The sequence below is a fragment of the Protopterus annectens genome, chromosome 5.part0 (genome assembly GCF_019279795.1).
Source record: "Protopterus annectens isolate FY-2018-M chromosome 5.part0, PAN1.0, whole genome shotgun sequence".
Taxonomy (NCBI): domain Eukaryota; kingdom Metazoa; phylum Chordata; order Ceratodontiformes; family Protopteridae; genus Protopterus; species Protopterus annectens.
In genome coordinates this window covers 1,780,513,327-1,780,533,097 of record NC_056735.1, presented here as the reverse complement: position 1 = coordinate 1,780,533,097, position 19,771 = coordinate 1,780,513,327, and the positions used below count along the sequence as shown (strand labels likewise).

The 19,771-nt window shown below is 44.1% G+C and overlaps 1 protein-coding gene across 2 annotated transcripts in view; it reads left to right on the top strand.

Moving 5' to 3' along the window:
- The window catches only part of RUBCNL (rubicon like autophagy enhancer), a 1,197,353-nt gene that overhangs the window by 1,048,884 nt on the left and 128,698 nt on the right, over positions 1 to 19,771 (top strand). For both annotated transcript variants that reach the window (XM_044071584.1, XM_044071583.1), the window contains exon 11: positions 11,664 to 11,902. In XM_044071584.1, coding sequence (XP_043927519.1) covers positions 11,664 to 11,902 — 239 coding nt within the window. The remainder of the gene's footprint in view (positions 1 to 11,663; positions 11,903 to 19,771) is intronic.

Here is a 19,771-nt window from a genome sequence, read left to right as displayed (position 1 = left end):
CATGATCGCTGACATGGCATTCAGGAACTGGTGCAGTACCCTGGATGCTGATGCCTGTGAAATCCCCATCATATCACCAGTTGGTCTCTGGAAGGTACCTGTTGCTAGTATTCTTAGGCCAACACATACCTTGGTTTCCACTGGGATGGGTTCCCCTCTGTTGGTTCTATGTGTGAGGCATGGCCTGCACAGCTCAACAATTTGCTGCAGGAGGTCTTTGTCCACTCTATAGCGCTCCACTATCTCCAGCTCATGTATAGCCCCTGGTAGGTTACCCTGGGTCTGTACACTCTTCTCCGTCTCCTCACTGTGGGTTGCTCAGCAGTATTTGCAATGGCACCACTCTCAACATCTTGCACATGTTGGCTTATGATAGCAATGGCAGCCACTAACATTTTTTTGTCTGAGTTAAGCTTTTTAAGTTTTCACTCTTTGTATACTGCAGTGTTGCAGTGTTCTTGAGAAAAACATGGGGGAATGTTGTTTTCAGAGTTTTAAGTGCTGGGCTAGGCTAGTGTACTGCCTGTGTAATTGGCTGATTCTGATTTATTTCACCTGGCAACTCTGCTAGTTCTCCTTGGTTAACTTCCTACTACTTCTTTTCCTTATTTTTCCCTTTCTGTTTCCACAAGGGGCAGCACCACGCAAACAAGCGCAAACACGCACACAAGCGCACATGCACGCACACAAGCTTAGATGGGCTTACAGGATTGTAAATGCACGCACACAGTGTAAACACTTTTGCAAGAAGTTTCAGATATATCCACGGTGTACACCTTTGGTTTCTGGGTTTCAGCTAGGACAACAGTAGACACACCTCTTCCAGTCCTGAGCAACTCAGAGCAAACACAAGCCACTCTGCTCCAATAAGCTTACAGTCTTTCATACATACCCCCTCATGATGTCACCTATCTTCTACTCTACTACTCCCCTACTCCTACACTTACACTCTAGGGACAGGGCTCACATGCCAGGGAAAATTGGGATTCACTATCCTTATCCTCATTTGCATAGGATTGCCTACTAATGCTTGGTTACATCTCTCAAACTGAGCTTCCCCCCTTAGCAACCACTACCTCAGTAGCCATGTTGTCTTAAGCCTGCCATTCACCTGCATGGCAGAATAAACTTTTTATTAAAAATGCCTATTTTTGGCTATTTTTTAATTATTTTCTGGATTTTAAAGAGCCAAACATTTGCGGGGCGCTGCGCTATGCTTAAACATCGGAGATCGGGGAAAAAAAAAATAAAAGTAAATTTTTATTAATTTTCAACCTATAAAAATGCCAATGGCCTTATATTTGGCCATTGTCCTGCTTCCTCAACTGGATGCATTCTTTATTTGGAGCTGTCATAGCTCAGTTTAGCTATTTGCAGAACGGTACTCCGTTACCAACGGAGTACATTTCTGCAAGTAACACTACTCTTCCACGGACAGGTTAGTGGTTCTTGGATCGCAAATTTACCTCATTTGCATACATTTCAGCAGCAAATTAAGTAATTTGCATACCATAACACTGTCCATGCAAGAGTAGTTTCAGGAGCTTTCATGCATGCCCTTGCCGGCTATTGCTGAATCGCTCGGCAGACATATTGCCTGTCTGACGTCTTACACTACTCTTAGACTCTGTGCAAGCCTTCGTGAATCCGGCCCATAAATTACTGCATAATGGTTTCCTTTTTAGTAGTACAAAATCTGCCTGTCCTGCACTTTAATCATAAACCACACAATCTTTAAACTCATAATTGGTATTCACTGAAATAGGTAACATTTCTGCTTTGTCAATTATGGCATTTATTCGACCTTAAGACTGAAAAAAAGAAGTTATGTATTCACCATAACATTCCATGTTTGTTGTCCTTGATCTCGCCTTCCTTCTTGCTGATTGGGTTCGAAGCTGATCCTCCGCCCCGACTCGACCATATACTATAGCTCAAGAGTTTTTACTGCCTCAAGGCTAGTCCCTATCCCAGCATGCCTATCACTAGTTGCCCAGATCTTGTTTGTGATAACCCAACACTAGACCAGACAAATAGACAAGAGATATACTCTACTTTACATATCCGATGACACCTACATATGAAGGTGTGACCCTTCCACAATAGTAATAGTAGTAGACTGAGACTAACCATAAGGTATGGTATAAAGGAAACCCAGCCAGTATAACCAATAAAACAAGGGATTCCTCTCGATCCTCCAGGATGGGGGAAGGAGGTTGGAATGCAAGAAGGAAGGCAAGATCAAGGACAACAAACATGGAACATTATGGTGAGTACAAAACGTCTTTATGTTACATTGTCCATATCTCACCTTCAATCTTGCTATTTGGGACAGCATCCCCAGCACTTGATCCTTAGGTGGCTCACTGGAAAAAACTCTTCAGGACCGTGGAACCAAAGGATGCCCTGTTCCGGGAGGCCACATCTACTTTTCTAATAAGTGATAAAGGTATAAGGATTAGCCCATGTAGCTGCTGCACAGATTAAATCTAAAGGCAATCTGGCTTGAAAGGCAATAGAGGTAGACAAGGCCCTTGTTGAGTGCCCTTTAATTTTCCCTGAAAGTTTTTGTTTATGCAACTCGTAGACATGTTTTATAGTGTCTGAAAGCCACTTTGATAAAGTCACCTTTGAGACTGCACAACCTTTTTTATTGTCCGCAAAGGATATGAACAATTGGTCAGATTTTCTAAAGTCCTTGGTCCTGTGTAATTAGAAACATAACTGTCTATGAATGTCCAATTGATGAAGCTTATATCTTGTTGCCATGATTGGGGAAGAACACAGAAAGCTCTATGGATTGATTCAAATTGTAGTCAGAACACACCTTGGGTAAGAAGGAGGGGTTGGTTCTGAGAGTAACCCGATGTTTATGGAAAATCAAGTACGGGGGATGAATAGATAAGGCCTGTAATTCTGAAACCCTTCTAGCTGAGGTAATTGCAACCAAGAAAAGGGTCTTCCAAGTCAGAAATTTAAGATGACAAGAAGCAGATGGTTCGAAGGGAGAAAGAATCCGAGTGTCTAAAACTAAATTTAGATCGCGGGGGAGAGGTTCTCTTATCGGAGGTCTTAATAAGGAAGTACCTCCTAAGAATGCCTTACATAACCTATGGAACATGATATTGGAACCCATTTCTCCCATATGGAATTAGAAATGGTAGCTAACTGAACTCAGATAGTAGCTGCAGCTGCTCCTTGGTCAAAGGTTTCAGAAAGAAATTCAAGAATCTTTGAAATGGGAGCAGTAAAGTTATCAACCTGATTTTTGCCTGCCCAGCAAGAGAACCTCTTCCATTTACTAGCATAAAGTCTCCTAGTAGTGGGCTTATGGGAGGAAATCAAAATGTGTTAATGTGTTGAACTGCTGGAGAAACATCGGGAAGCCTGGCTAAGACCGGAAGTGGAGAAACCAAGCTGTGAGCTTGAGTTTGAATGGAAGGATGGAGAGCCCCTGACTCAAAAGGTCTGGCACTGGGTCCAGGATCCAAGGCTCCCCTTGCAGGTGAGGCCAAAGGAAAGGAACTATATCTGACGAGACCAGTAAGGGGCAATGAAGATTAACTTGCAACAATATGACTGTGCTTTCTGAAGAATCTTGGGGATCAGGGGAAAAGGTGTAAAGGTGTAAAGCAGTCCCGGGGGCCAATCTTGAACAAGTGCATCTCTAGGTGGCTGTCCTGGTGGTGGGACTGTGGCAAAGTAGCTGCTGCATTTGTTGTTGAGGGGGGTGGCAAACAGATCGCAGCGTGTCTGGCCCCATTTTCAAAAAATGAAGTCCACAACTTCCTGTTTCCAGGACCACACATGGGGCATTAGGATAGCCCAGCTGAGCTTGTCTGGTATTACATTGGATTTCCCTGGGATGTGCATTGTAGCCAGAAAGCATTGGGAAGACATCACCCATTGCCAAACTCATAGAGTCTCTCGACCCAAGGGGTAAAACTTGGTTCCACCCTGTTTGTTGATGTACCATACTACCGACATATTGTCCATCTGAATTGCTATAGTCCCTGTTGGTAGAGAGTCCTGAAGTTCTTGCAATGCCGGGAGCACCACTCTCATCTCCAGGACATTGATGTGCAAGTGGTACTCATGTTCCTCCCAAGTCCCTTGAACAGTCTGTCCCAGGTAATGCCCCCCCCACCCCCCACCCCCACCCTATCTGGGAAGCGTTCCTGGTCACTGTGGCTACAGGTTAGGGGGGGTAGAAATGGCCTGCCTGTTGTCACCATAGGGGAGTGTTGCCACCACTCCAGATCCCTTTTGTAGGATTCCATGATCAGAATCTGATGTGAAATGGGTAAATCCTGGAATGACCATTGTGTAAATAGATGCCACTGTAGAATTCTCATCTGGAAGCGAGCCATAGGGACCAGAGTGATTGTCACTGCCATAGAACCCAGGACCTTGAGGACAAATCTTGCTTGAATTCTCTTTTGTGTAAACATCATGACAACTTGGCGATTGATCGTTAATATTCTTTCTTGAGGCAGCTTTGCTGTCATAGCCCTTGTGTCTAAATCTGCCCCTATAAAGGTAATATATTGACAAGGCAACAAGGCAGATTTTTCATAGTTTATGGTGATCCCAAGTTGAGGACAAGAGCGGATTGTGGATTCCCTTGCCCTGATTAGTTGATGCTCGGTGGTGGCATAAGGAGCCAGTCATCTAGATATGGAAACACCCAGAATCCTTGACGCCTCAGGTGAGTCGCAACTACTGCCATGCATTTGGTGATCACCTTGGGGAACTGTGGTGAGACCAAAGGGCAGAGCTCTGAACTGACAGTGACTGTCTCCCAGCCAGAAGCATAGATATCTCCTTGACTGTCTGTCCATTTTCATGTGGTAGTATGCATCCTGGAGATCGACTGAGCACATCCAATTGTCCTGTCCCAGAAAAGGAATAATGGACTGCAGTGTTACCATCTGGAACTGTGATGTTCATCGTGTTACACTGCTGCAGTCATCACACTTGGGTTATCCTGCCATCAGGCGGTCCCGCAGTCGGCTAGAGTTCCAAAGTCTTGGGCCAACGTTGGTTGCTGTCACTTCTTCCCTGACGTCAGTGTGCCAGGGGTATATAAGAGGCATCCAACGCCATTTTCTTCAGTCTTTCTTGCCGCGCGATGTCCGAAGCAGAAGCAGAAGCAGTTCGCAAGTGCCGGTTGGCCGACTCCTGAGATTTTCAAATCGAATTTCAGACCGAAGTCTTCAATAAAGCTAAGTACCCCATTGGGGAACCTTTTCTTGCCTCAGTCCGATGTCAGAAAAAGTTAACAATTGCATTTCTTATGGAAAGCAAATACCTCATAAGGACTTTCATTCTTATTGTATTCCTTGCCTAGGCCCAGACCACGACATCACAGGTTGTCGGTTTTGAGCTAGGTTTAACAAACAAACTATTAAACGTCGGTTTGATTTTGCCTGACATTATTTTGATAGGAAATTTAATTATACCATGCCGTCGTAGCAACCGATGACCGGAATGCATAAAAAATGCAAAGATAAGGACAGGCAGCCAAGACCCAAACCAGACTCCGAGACCTCTGCTAGGCCAGTTGCCAGTTCTCTGCTTTTCAGTGAGGCACCTATGCAGCCCCTGATGACCACTGATTTAGAACCCCAGGCGGCATCCGATTCCCAAGCGGAGATTGCTAGGCCTCCACAACCTTTATCTTTAGGCCCTTCCGACTCCATGGCTGAAGGAGATTCCAGTGCAGTTGAAACGCCTTCAGCTGCAGAAGGTGTCTTCAAACCGACTACACTCACTATTAAATCCTATGCAAGACTGAAAACTCCTTTAAAAGCAAAGAAGACTGTACAGCAGTCTCCAGTACAAGGCCCCATGACTAAGAAACAGATGCTTAAGATGGCTGAAGACTTAATTACCCTAATCAGGGGTTCCCATCCCCCTCCAGATAAAAGGCCTAGACAGGAGGAGGACTACGCTTCCTCTGACCAGGTTTCAATTTCCTCAGATTCTTCTGAGGAACAGGAATACTCTTTTCCCCCTTATGAAGACTCTGATGCTGAAGAGTCTGTTCCATCAGCATCTCCCCCAGAAGACTACTCTTTTGGGGAAACTTTACATACCATGAGGGAATATTTCCATGGGGAAGGCCAGGATAACTGTGATTCTAAGAAAAGGCTCCGAGAGTTCCTTTTACTACCCCAACACAGACCACTTGCTATTCCACCCATGTTAGACATTGTGGATGATGTTTATTCAGAATCTAGCCTTAACCCAGATTCACTACCTCCTGCACCAGCCAAACCAGACAGATACTACAGAGTCCCAGACTCACACAAATTCCTATATAAAAGCCCTGTTGCTGACCCAGAAACCATTTCCCAGGGTCCCAAAGGGGTTAAGGCCTCTATTGCTAAAAATCCTGTACCCTCTGAAAGGGATTTTAGAGCACTAGACAGATGGGGAAAGAAAGTATATACCTCAGCTACTCTAGCTATGAGGGCCTTAAATTGCCAGTTTCACATGCTGAAATATCAACAATATTTGATGTCTCAATTAAAACAAAAAATGATCACACATACAGAGCAGCCTGATTACAAGGAAATGCAAGATTTGTTGCATGCAGCTGAACAAGGAGGACAACATACTTTGCAATGTGGATTTGATTCATTGGAAGCTTCTTGTAGAGCAGCAGTGACATGGTCTGCCATACGTAGGCATGCTTGGTTAAAAGAACAAACTTTACCTGATCATGTTAAAGCAACGTTATTGGATGCACCTTTACAGCAGGATGTTTTATTTGGTGTAAAAGCAGAAGAGGTTTTAAAGAAAATGGAGGATAAGGTAAAACTAGCACTTTTTGCAGGCAACTGGCACATCATCACAAAAGACAAATGGGTCCTAAATATTGTATCTCAAGGATACAGATCCCACTTTCACACTTTACCAAGGATAAAAGGAATACCAAACCTTCCACCAAATCAATGGGCAGAGGCTCAAAAACAAATTACAGCTCTCATGGACATGAGAGCCATTCAACAGGTTCCTACACAGGAGCAAAGACAAAGATTTTACTCAAGGCTCTTTCTAGTTCCCCGAAAGGACAAAGCCTGGTGACCCGTTCTGGACCTCTCAATTCTAAACACATATCTGGAAGTACCAAAATTCAAGATGCTAACACTACAGCAACTTCTTCCCATGCTGGGCAAGAAGGCTTGGCTAGTAATGTTGGACCTCAAGGAGGCATACCTGCATGTCTCTATCAGACAAAATTGCAGAAGATACCTCCGATTTATAGCAAGTTCAACCCATTACCAGTTCTCTGCACTGCCCTTTGGCTTATCTACTGCGCCCAGGGTCTTCACAAAATGCCTGGCACCAGTAATTGCATACTGCAGACAAAGAGGATATCAAATATGTCCATAACTGGACGACTGCCTTATTCAAGCAGAAAGCAAGGACATTCTTTTAAAGCATCTGGCGTTTGTCAAAAATCTATTAAGTTGCCTAGGGTACACAGTAAATGAAAAGAAGTCAAAACTAGTGCCCTCACAAGACATAATATTCCTGGGTGCCAGTTTAAATACAATGGCCCAGATTGCTTATCTCACGCCTGACAAGCAAGGACAACTGACTCAATACTTCAAAATGTTGGCAACAAAGACCCAACTCCCTGCAAGAAAAATTCTGCAGGCCTTGGGATTCATGGTATCTTGCATACTACTAATACCATATCCAAAACTGCATATGAGAAAATTACAATGGTACCTGAAAAGCGTATGGACTCAACACAGCCACAGCTTGGAAACAATAATACCACTCATTCCCTGCCTTCAACAGGAGTTTCTGTGGTGGGCTCAGGCATGTCACCTCAACAGGGGTCAGCCTTTTACCTTACCCACAGCCAGGCAAACTATAACAACAGATGCATCGGATTATGCCTGAGGAGCACACATGGCAGGACAGTGTATTCAGGGCAAATGGTCTGCAGATCAAAGGCATCTACTTATCAATCAAAAAGAGATGCTAGCTGTACAAAATGCCCTAACAGTTTTCAAGGACCTCCTACATCCAGGACAACTCCAAATAAAGACGGACAACACCACAGTGATGTGGTACATAAACAAACAAGGGGGCACACATTCCTACCCCCTATGCAGGCAAGCAATGACCTTGTGGAACACAGCACTGATCTACCAAGTTCAACTACAAGCACAATTCCTGCCAGGAAAGAAAAACACATTGGCAGACGATTTAAGCAGAAACATCATAGATCCTCATGAGTTGAAACTAAATCCACAAGTATTCGCAATGATAACTCAAAAATGGGGGAGCCCAGACATAGATCTGTCTGCCTCCCCCCAAAACTACCAACTACGGAAATTTTGCACAATGACATACCACACACTAGCTTGGAAAGTGAACACCCTCTCATTCAGTTGGAAAACATTAACAGTGTATGCCTTTCCTCCACTGCCTCTTCTGGCAAAGGTGCTGCTGAAAGCCAGATTAGAGAGGCCACAAATGATACTCATTGCTTTAGACTGGCCATGCCAACACTGGTATCCAGTACTAAGGAACATGGCTTAAGGCCCACCATGGATTTTATCTCAAATTTCTCACCTGCTCACTCAGCAAAACAATCAGATTCTACACAGCCAGCTCAAGACTTTAAATCTGGTTGCATGGCAAATTACCTAAACAACCAGTTGACACTTCTCTCTAAAGCTGTTATGGATGTCATTCTGGAGGCCAGGAGGCCCAGCACCAGGAAAGCCTATTCAGACAAATGGAAAAGATTCTGCACCTGGAACCAGGCTAAAGGCCAAAATCCCTTGTCCCAAATATTCCTCCGATTCTACAATATTTAACTGAGATGTTGCACAAAGGACTTTCCTTTTCATCTGTTAAGATCCACGCCTCAGCTATTTCAGCTCAGTACAACACAGATCCTCCTATATTTTCACATCCATTACTAAGACAGTACCTCAGAGGGGCTAAGAACATAAGACCACCCCGGAGAGCACCAACACCAACTTGGGATCTCAACTTTGTTTTGGAAAAACTTACACTACCGCCCTTTGAACCAGCTTTTACAGCTGATTTACAGTTTCTATCATGGAAAACTGCCCTGCTGCTAGCAATAACTTCAGCACGAAGAGTCTCAGAGCTACAGGCCCTAATGACAGTGGAGCCTTTCATCATTTTTCATCAAGACAAAGTCGCTTTACGAACTAACCCTTCCTTTATGCCAAAGGTGGTATCCAGTGTGGCCCTAAGCAAACCATTCATTCGCCCACCTTTTATCCAAACCCCCAGAACAAAGGGGAAAGGCTCCTACACTCTTTGGACATTCACAGGCAATTACGTTACTACTTGGATAAAACTAAGGTTTTCAGAAAATCTGACCAGCTCTTTGTATCCTATGCTGCAGGATCACAAGGAAAGGCTATCTCAAAACGGACCATTTAAAAATGGATAGGGTATTGTATCCATTTCTGCTACACACACCATGGGAAACCTGTACCTGGTAACATTAGGCCCCACTCCACCAGGGCTACAGCAACATCAACAGCCTTCCTCAGAGGGGTACCAACCAAGGATATTTTGGAGGCTGCAACTTGGAGTTCAGTGCACACCTTCACCAAGCACTATCACTTACCTCTATACTCTAAAACCAGAGCTGGCTTTGCCACTACAGTTCTGCAGGGCCTACTAGCTTCTCCAAACCCTATTTAGTTCCACCGCCCATCCTTAGCTTTGGGATTCAACCCAAGTGTCATGACTGCAGCAATGTAACACGATGAACATAGTACAGTTTTGTACCTACCATGAATGTAGATGTTCGAGTGTTCACACTGCTGCAGTCCAGGTTACCCTCCCTCCATCCCCTCTGACCTAGCTGAACTTTTCTATACCTTTCTATCCTGTACAACCTTTGTGGTGTATTTGCTTGTAACTGAAGGTATTCCTTTTATTCCTTTTATATGTTTTATTAGCAATATGTATTGCCTACCTATTTGGGGGCACCTGACATCTGGGGCAAGAAAGATTGAAGAAAATGGCATTGGATGCCTCTTATATACCCCTGGCGCACTGATGTCAGGGAAGAAGTGACAGCAACCAACGCCGGACCAAGACTTTGGAACTCTGGCCAACTGCGGGACCGCCTGACGGCAGGATAACCCAAGTGTGATGACTGCAGCAGTGTGAACACTCAAACATCTACATTTATGTTAGGTACAAAACTGTACCTTTTCTTGACTGACTTGTTCAGCCTGGTGAGATCCAAAATTGGCCTCCAGTCTCCTGTTTTCTTTGGAACTAAAAAGAACCTTGAGTAAGTTCCGGATCTTATTTGGTCTGTGGGGACTTCCTGGATGACTCTTTTTCTTAGCAACCTTTGAACCTCTAGGTTTGCTTGATCCCGAAGACTGGGTGGAACATCTGGGCTAGAGTGTTGTCTTTTTGACAGGGGAAGTTGGGAGAAGGGGATATTGTAACATCTGGATATTATGGATAGTACCCATGTATCTTCTGTAATTGTCTGCCAGGCTTTTGGGTACAAGGATAATTTCCCCCCAGCTGTCTGCAGAGTTGGACAGTCGGGCCTCCCTTCAGGAGCACTGGAAGGGCCTACCAGAGAAGGTATCTCTGCCATCCTGATTCTGCGGAAACCCCCTGCCATGAGTTCAGCATCTTCCATTGTTAATTCCCCCTCTGCCCCTGGGGGAAAATATCCACATGTCAGTCGAAGCTCCCTTGGATTTTCAGAACCATATTTTCATGCTCTTCTGGCCTTTAGGATAGGACCTAGATGGGGCAGAAAAACGTACTCCCATGGCAGAGAGAGTTTTGCCATCCTGTTCACACCTGGTAAGAGTCTCTTTTACTTGGGGCCCGAACAAGGATGAGCCATCAAAGGGGGCATTATTAAAGGAAGACTTGAAGGGCTTTGCAAAATGACAAATGCACATCCAGGAGTGTCTGCGTTAGGCTACCCCTGTGCCTGCCACCCTGCTCACCCCATCGGCTGCGTAAGAAATTAGCCACGTGGAGGAGTTAACCACTGATATCAAGATCGCAAGCTGAGAAGCCACCTTGTCCGAGGCTCCCACAGCTGTAGGATCCTGTAAGGTATCTCCTAACTCCTTGAGGAGATCCCCCTGAAGCCTTGTAAAGTAGGACAAATAGTTCAGCAACCTGAGTGTAAAGGTCGCTGAAGAAAATATATGCTTCCTGTACCTGTCCATCGTACGAGATTCTTTATTCAGCGGATGGACAGATGAAGAAGTTTCCACTAATTCCTTCTTGGTGGCTGCTGCCACCATCATAGCATCAACAGGAACACCCTTAGATAAGAAAAGCCTGTCTTCAGGGGCTGTAATGAATTTAATGGGCCTCCGCGGAACTGGTTCCATCATGTCTGGAGAGCTCCAAGCCTTCCGACTCACTACATGCAATAGTGGGTCGAAAGGAGGAGATACTCAAGAGATATAGAGGTAGAGGTCTATAGCGGTATACAGCCATAAACCACACAATCTTTGAACTCATAACTGGTATTCACTGAAATGGATAACATTTTTGCCCTGTCAATTATGGCATTTGTTAGACCTTAAGACTGAAAATGAAACATTTAGAGCAGTGAGTACAATAATCATATTTTTTCATATAATTTCTGACTGCAGGATACATCAAGAAACTCCGATACTGTGAATACCTAGGAAAGTATTTCTGTGACTGTTGCCATAGTAATGAAGAATCTTGTATACCAGGTCAAATACTGATGAAATGGAATTTCAACAAATTCCCAGTATGTAATTTTTCTAAAGGACTTTTGGAGGAAATATGGCAAAATCCACTTTTTAACGTGTCATGCATCAACAAGCAAATATATACAAAAGTAAAGGACATGGATAAATTCAGAGTAAGTATAACTTTTTCATATTTTAAGACATTTTTCTAACTGTGATGTATCTTTTTCCCTTTCTTCCATGTTTTACCAGGAAATATTTCTCACATTAAATGTCTTAAACTGGCCATTAGATACAGGGCGTATATTAAAGGCACTGTTAACAATATTTTTGCATTTCTAATAACAACATGCAAAAAAGTCATTATGGAGTCAACAGTAATCAAAATATATAAAAAGTACGTAAGACCTCATATTAATAACAGTGGTTAGAATCCAACAAGTTGCAAAAAGAGGGAATCGAGAATGTACGTACTTTCTGGAGGAACAGTTAATTTGGTACTAATGTGAACTAGATAGCTGTGAGCATAGATTACATGGCAGAAGAATCAGAGAGCAACTCTGAATCATTGTTAGGTGTAAGAAAAAATGGTGCTCTCATGTGTAAAAAGTTTTGAAAGAAAAAAGGAAAGCATGGTTTTGTAAGTCTTACTTACCTGTAACAGTAGATGTATGAATTTCACACTGCCTCATTGGAATATGGGTTCTGTGTCTGCACAAACCCACACTGGCAGTTTTCCAGAGCTCAGAATCCCCTACTCTGTCTCCCTGTGATTGGGGATTGTATACCCCCCACCCCCCCCATCAGAGGAAGCCTAACCCTTTGTCACAGAAAGTCAGTTACTCAGACTTTTACTGCTAAATAAGAAGAACCAAGAAGGATCAGAAGCAAGAATTGCCTGAAACCAACCAGTTCAAAGCAAAAAAGAGCACCAAAGCCATTAACAAAGCCAACCAATAACACAAAATACCATCAAATAACTTTTGTCAGAGCCATGGACTAAAACTAAATGCCAAGAAATGCATAACAGTATCCTTTGGGAAGCCATCCAACTGTGGTAAACATCATATTGACAACACACCCCGAAACGTCGACCTAGTGGCCAAAGACTTGGGACACATATAGATAGTAATCTAGCCTTTGACTATCACATGTTTACATTAGTTAGGAAATCATTCTATGCTGGGCAACTTATAAACAAAAGTGTGTCATCTATATCCTAGGAGTTCATTGATGTTCATCGTGTTACCCTGCTGCAGTCATCACACTTGGGTTATCCTGTTGTCAGGCGGTCCCGCAGTCGGCCGGAATTCCAAAGTCTTGGTCCGGCGTCGGTTGCTGTCATTTCTTCCCTGACGTCAGTGCGCCAGTGGTATATATAATGCATCTGACGCCATTTTCTTCAGTCTTTCTTGCCGCATGGTGCCTGAAGCAGAAGCAGTTCGCAAGTGCCGGTTGGCCGACTCCTGAGATTTTCGAAGTCGAATTTCAGATCCGAAGTCTTCAATAAAGCTAAGTACCCCATTGGGGAAACTTTTCTTGCCTCAGACCGATGTCAGAAAAAGTTAACAATTGTATTTCTTGTGGGAAGCAAATACCTCATAAGGATTTTCATTCTTACTTCATACCTTGCCTAGGCCCAGACCACGACGTCACTGGTTGTCATTTTTGTGCTAGGTTTAATAAGCGTACTATAAAAGGACGCTTTGATTTCGCACAACACTACTTCGGTAGAAAATTTAACTACACAATGCCATCGGAGCAACCGCCTACCGGCGTGCACAAAAAACGCAAGGATAAGGACAGGCAGCCTAGACCCAAGCCAGACTCCGAGGCCTCAGCTGGACAGGTCTCCGGTTCACCGGTCTTCAGTGAGGCTCCGACGCAGCCCCTGACTACCGCAGATTTGGAACCCGAGACCGCTTTGGAGCCTTTGGCAGAGAGTGCTAGGCCGATGCAGCCATTTTGTTTAGCCCCTACCGACGACACTGCAGAAAGAGATGACGGTGCTGCAGAAACACCTTCGGTTTCTGAAGGCATCTTCAGACCGATGACACTCACCATAAAAACGTATCCTAAGCTTAAGACTCCTATTAAACCAAAAAAGACTGAAAAAAGACTGCACTTCAGTCTCCAGTTCAAGGCCCCACACCTAAGAAACAGATGCTTAAAATGGCTGAAGATTTGATCTCTTTAATCAGGGGTACCCAACCCCCACCCGACAAAAGGCCTAGACAAGAGGAAGATTATGCCTCCTCTGATCAAGTGTCTATTTCCTCAGGCTCCTCTAAGGACCAAGATTACTCCTTTTCCCCTTATGAAGATTCTGATGCTGAGGATTCTGTTCCCTCAGCTTCTCCTCCTGAAGACTACTCCTTTAGGGAAACTTTACACACTATGAGGGAACATTTTCACTGGGAAGGTCAGGACTACTCTGACTCAAAGAAAAGGCTCAGAGAGTTTCTTTAACTCCCCCAGCACAGATAACTTGCCATCCCCCCAGTTTTAGACATTGTGGATGATGTTTACTTAGAATCCAGTTTGAACCCAGATTCTCTGCTTCCTGCTCCGGCCAAACCTGACAGATACTACAGAGTGCCTGACTCCCACAAATTCCTTTATAAAAGCCCTGTTGCTGATCCAGAGACTATCTCCCAGGGTCCCAAAGGGGCTAAGGCTTCTATGGCAAAAAATCCTGTACCCTCTGAAAGGGACTCCAGAGCACTAGACAGGTGGGGGAAAAAGGTTTACACCTCAGCCACTCTAGCTATGAGAGCACTAAATTGCCAATTTCAGATTCTAAAATATCAGCAATTTCTAATGTCTCAGTTAAGACAAAAAATGAGCACACTCCCTCAACAGTCTGAATTGAAAGAAATGCAGGATCTGTTGCATGCAACTGAACAGGTGGGCAAACATACTTTACAATGTGGGTTTGATTCTTTAGAGGCTTCCTGCAGAGCAGCTGTCACTGGGTCTGTTATACGTAGACATGCTTGGTTAAAGGAACAAACTCTGCCTGATCATGTTAAAGCAAAGCTTCTAGATGCTCCCTTACAGCAGGATGTTCTATTTGGAGTTAAAGCAGAAGAAGTCTCAAAGAAAATGGAGGATAAGGCAAAATCTATGCAGACAGCCAAAGGTTTTCTACAGGTACAGCCCCCCTCGCTTCAGCAGAAATTGGCCAACAAAGAATTGGTCCTTTCCAGCTACTGACAGACCACAGAGGGGTAAATACAGATGTCCAAGAGGCAGAGGACAACCACAAGCCCAATACAAACCTCGACAATGGGGCACTGCAACACAGAAGGGAGGAGAAGACAGGCCCCAAACTACTAGAAGGCAAACTCAATGACTTACACCTCATCTGGCCAAGCAACATGCAATGATAACTCAAAAATGGGGCCTTCCAGACATAGACCTGTTTTCCAGCCCCCAAAACTATCAGCTAACAAAATTTTATACAAGGACACTTCACCATCAAGCTTGGAAAGTGGACGCACCCTCATTCAGTTGGAAAAACCTGACAGTATATGCCTTCCCTCCATTGCTCTCCTCACAAAGGTGCTTCTGAAAGTCAGAAAGGAGAGACCACGACTGATACTCATAGCCCCAGACTGGCCACGCCAGCACTGGTACCCACTATTAAGGAATATGGCCCAGGGCCCACCTTGGATTTTACCACAAATTGCCCATTTGCTCACACAGCAAAACAATCTGATTCTACACAGCCAGCTCAAAACCTTAAATCTGGCTGCATGGCAAATCACCTCAGCATCCAGCCAGCTCCTCTTTCCCAAGCAGTTATGGATGTTATTCTGGAAGCTAGGAGGCCCAGCACCAGAAAGGCCTACTCGGACAAATGGAAAATGTTTTCCACTTGGAACAAAGATAAAGTCCAAAATACACTTCAGCCTCACATAACTACATGTGTGTCTGTGTGTACGCACACACATACACACATATATATATATATATATATATATATATATATAAATGTGTGTGTAGTGTATGCACAGACAAATAGCACGAGCAATAATTAAAGTTAAAGTGCATTATACACAGTATATAGAGGTAGTCTGGTATTAAGTCACAGAGAGTTAATGCTCTCAGCTGTTAATACACGTCATCCTGTGTAGTGCTGAATTTGCATAATTTTCCTCTTTCATACTATGAACTACAAAAATAAATAAATGTATTTCTCGTTCAACATGTATTTTACACACCATTGCCAATGCACTTTATCAAGACCCAGGGACTGTTTACAAATAATTTCTTAATGAACATATTCTTCTACTAGTAATCTGTTTGTGGTGTGAACACTTGTTAAAGACTAATTTGGTTATAGCCATGCCTAAAATTAAAACAATGGCTATTATACACTCCTGACATCTCTTTTTCTATTTTGCCATCATAAAAACAATTTCATTTATATTTTTCAAGATATACCAAACTTACATTACTACATAAAATGTATAATTTTTGTGACAGGATATAGAAAACCATTATCATTTGCAGTGTACTTCTTATATTTGTACACAATGTATCCCAATCTGTCAGGTTTTATGTTGTTCTTTTTTTGAATAGCTGTATTAAATAACATATCTGGTAAGTGTCTCTTTAAAATCTGCCCTAGGTATAGGTCCTGCAGTAGATCAGACCTAGACCCTAAGTATAGGTCCTGCAGTAGATCAGACCTAGACCCTAGGTATAGGTCCTGCAGTAGATCAGACCTAGACCCTAGATGTAGGTCCTGCAGTAGATCCGACCTTGACCCTAGGTATAGGTCCTGCAGTATATCAGATCTAGACCCTAGGTATAGGCCCTGCAGTAGATCTGACCTAAGACCCTAGGTATAGGTCCTGCAGTATATCAGATCTAGACCCTAGGTATAGATCCTGCAGTAGATCAGACCTAGACCCTAGGTATAGGTCCTGCCGTAGATCAGACCTAGACCGTAGGTATAGGTCCTGCAATAGATCAGACCTAGACCCTAGGCATAGGTCCTGCAGTAGGTCAGACCTAGACCATAGGTATAGGTCCTGCAATAGATCAGACCTAGACCCTAGGCATAGGTCCTGCAGTAGATCAGACCTAAACCCTAGGTATAGGTCCTGCAGTAGATCAAACCTAGACCCTAGGTATAGGTCCTGCAGTAGATCAGACCTAAACCCTAGGTATAGGTCCTGCAGTAGATCAGACCTAGACCCTAGGTATAGGTCCTGCAGTAGATCAGACCTAGACCCTAGGTATAGGTCCTGCAGTAGATCAGACCTAGACCCTAGGTATAGGTCCTGCAGTAGATCAGACCTAGACCCTAGGTATAGGTCCTGCAGTAGATCAGACCTAGACCCTAGGTATAGGTCCTGCAGTAGATTAGACCTAGACCCTAGGTATAGGTCCTGCATTAGATCAGACCTAGACTCTAAGCATAGGTCCTGCAGTAGATCAAACCTAGACCCTAGGTATAGGTCCTGCAGTAGATCAGACCTAGACCCTAGGTATAGGTCCTGCAGTAAATCAGACCTAGACCCTAGGTATAGGTCTTGCAGTAGATCAGGCCTAGACCCTAGGTATAGGTCCTGCAGTAGAGCAAACCTAGACCCTAGGTATAGGTCCTGCAGTAGATCAGACCTAGACCCTAGGCATAGGTCCTGCAGTAGATCAGACCTAGACCCTAGGTATAGGTCTTGCATTAGATCAGACCTAGACCCTCGGTATAGGTCCTGCAGTAGATCAGACCTAGACCCTAAGTATAGGTCCTTCAGTAGATCAGACCTAGACCCTAGGTTTAGGTCCTGCAGTAAATCAGACCTAGACCCTAGATATAGGTTCTGCAGTAGATCAGACCTAGACCCTAGGTTTAGGTTCTGCAGTAGATCAGAACTAGACCAAAGGTTTAGGTTTTGCAGTATATCAGCCCTAGACAGTATCAGTTACTACTGGCCAAAACCAGGTTAAAATATACCAAATAGAACTTTTCGTAGTGTGTTTTGTTAGCAGACAGCATTCAGGAAAACTAGTTTTATTCTTATAAACTCATGATTAATTCAAGAATACAGGTTCATAGGTAGGTACTAGGCTATCGGCCCAAAGGCATTTAAAAGCTTAGTTGGAATGTGTTGGCTTTCGCCACCCCCTTAGATTAGTTCCCTGTGCCTCTGTCCAGCAGAGCCACTGAAGTGATCCCTGGGGTAAACTTCCTGTTTCACATCCACTCGTCAATGTTTCTCTTGAAGAGTCTTAGTGAGGAGCTCTGCCTAATGTAGATTGGAATCTTGTTCCAGAGTATAGGAAGTCTCTGGATCAGGAATTTATCCCTCCAGCACATCCTATTTATTGTATTGGTGAGGTTTAGATCCCTAGAGCATGTGGTTTGAGGGCATATGGTTTTCTTTAGGTGAAGCATGTCCATCAATTCTGGCTTGGACATGGCCTTGTATGTCAGGCAGAGATCACCTTTGAGTAGGCGGTATGCAACTGAGTACAGCTGGAGTTTCTTCAGTCGAGCTGCATAAGGCATCTGTTTGTGGCCAGTGATCCTCTTGGTGAGGTACTTCTGTGGTCTTTCCAGCTGTTGCAGGTGTCTTGTAAGGTACATCCCAAATGGGGTGCTGTACTCTATGATGGGTCTGATGAGTGATGCGTAGAGGGGCACAATGACCTCTTTTGATCTGGATGCAAACCCTTTTGTGATTAGGTGGGCCACATAGAAGTATTTTCTAACCACTTTGGCAATGTGATTATCAAAGGAGAGATTACTGTCTACTTGGGTCCCTAGATCCCTTATTTTGTCTTCCATATTTAGGGGGCTACCACCTATGTGGTATTTTGTGGGTACTTTGTTTTTTCCAAAGGGGATGACTATGCACTTCTTGGCATTTAGCTTGAGGCTATGGTATTGACAACAGGTATCTGTCTCAGTGAGACCCTTTTGGAGGATGTCTGTGTCAGCCGGAGAGTCAATTATAGCCCCTAGTTTGCAGTCGTCTGCAAACTTGGTCAGCCATAGTCCTCCTGTGCTTGCCTGTACCTCTGAGAAATATATGCCGAACAGGAGGGGTCCTAGGACTGAGCTCTGGGGTATGCCATTTGTAACCGGTTTAGAGTCAGTCCTAGCTCCTGCAACTCTTACCATGTGGGTCCTGTCCATGAACCAGTTGGCAACCCATCTCGTGACATAGGGGTTTATGGTCAGGCTGGTGAGCTTGTCTATAATACCAGAATGGGGAATGGTGTCGAAGGCCTTTGGGAGGTCTAGGTAGGCTGTGTGGACCACCATTTCCACATCTGTAGCCTTGGTAACTGTCTCAAAGAAGTTCACCAGGTTTAGGAGGCATGATCTGCCCTTAACAAAGCCAAACTGGGTAGGGTCCAGTGTTTGGAGGTTCCCAATGTCTCTGTTAATAAGTTCCATGATGATGCGCTCCATAGCCTTGCAGACCAAGCTAGTAAGGCTTATAAGGGTGATAGTTCCCGGGGTCTGTTATGGCTCCACCTTTGTGGAGTGGAATAACCGTTGATGTGCGCCACTCTATGGGCACGTAGCCTGTGGAGAGGCTGAGTTTGAACAGTGTGTTTAGGTGAAGGGTTAGTTCATCTTTGAGCTCATGTAGGATGCAGCCTGGGACACCATCCGGTCCCATTGATGCTGTGTTTTTGGCTTTGAGAGGGCTGTTTTACCTTGAGTGTCTGTAATTTCAGGGGCACAAATTCTTCTGGTATGGTTATGGGCCCTTTTGGGGGTGAGAGGGGGGTGAAGTTTGCATTGAATCTCTCTGCCAGGATGTTGGTGATATCGGTCGGTTCAGTGTATTTTGTGCCATTCTGCACTAACTCTGAGCAGATCTGGGAATTGCCACTTAGATTCTTGACATAGCTAAAGAATGCCTTGTGGTTATCTTTGGAGTCCTTGGCAATTTTTCTTTCGAAGCTAGCCTTGGATGATTTTATGAGGGATCATAGTTTCTTGCTGATACTGATCAGGGATGTCTTCCCCTCTTGGGATTTTACTCTTTTCTGTACTAGTTTCCTCCTTCTAT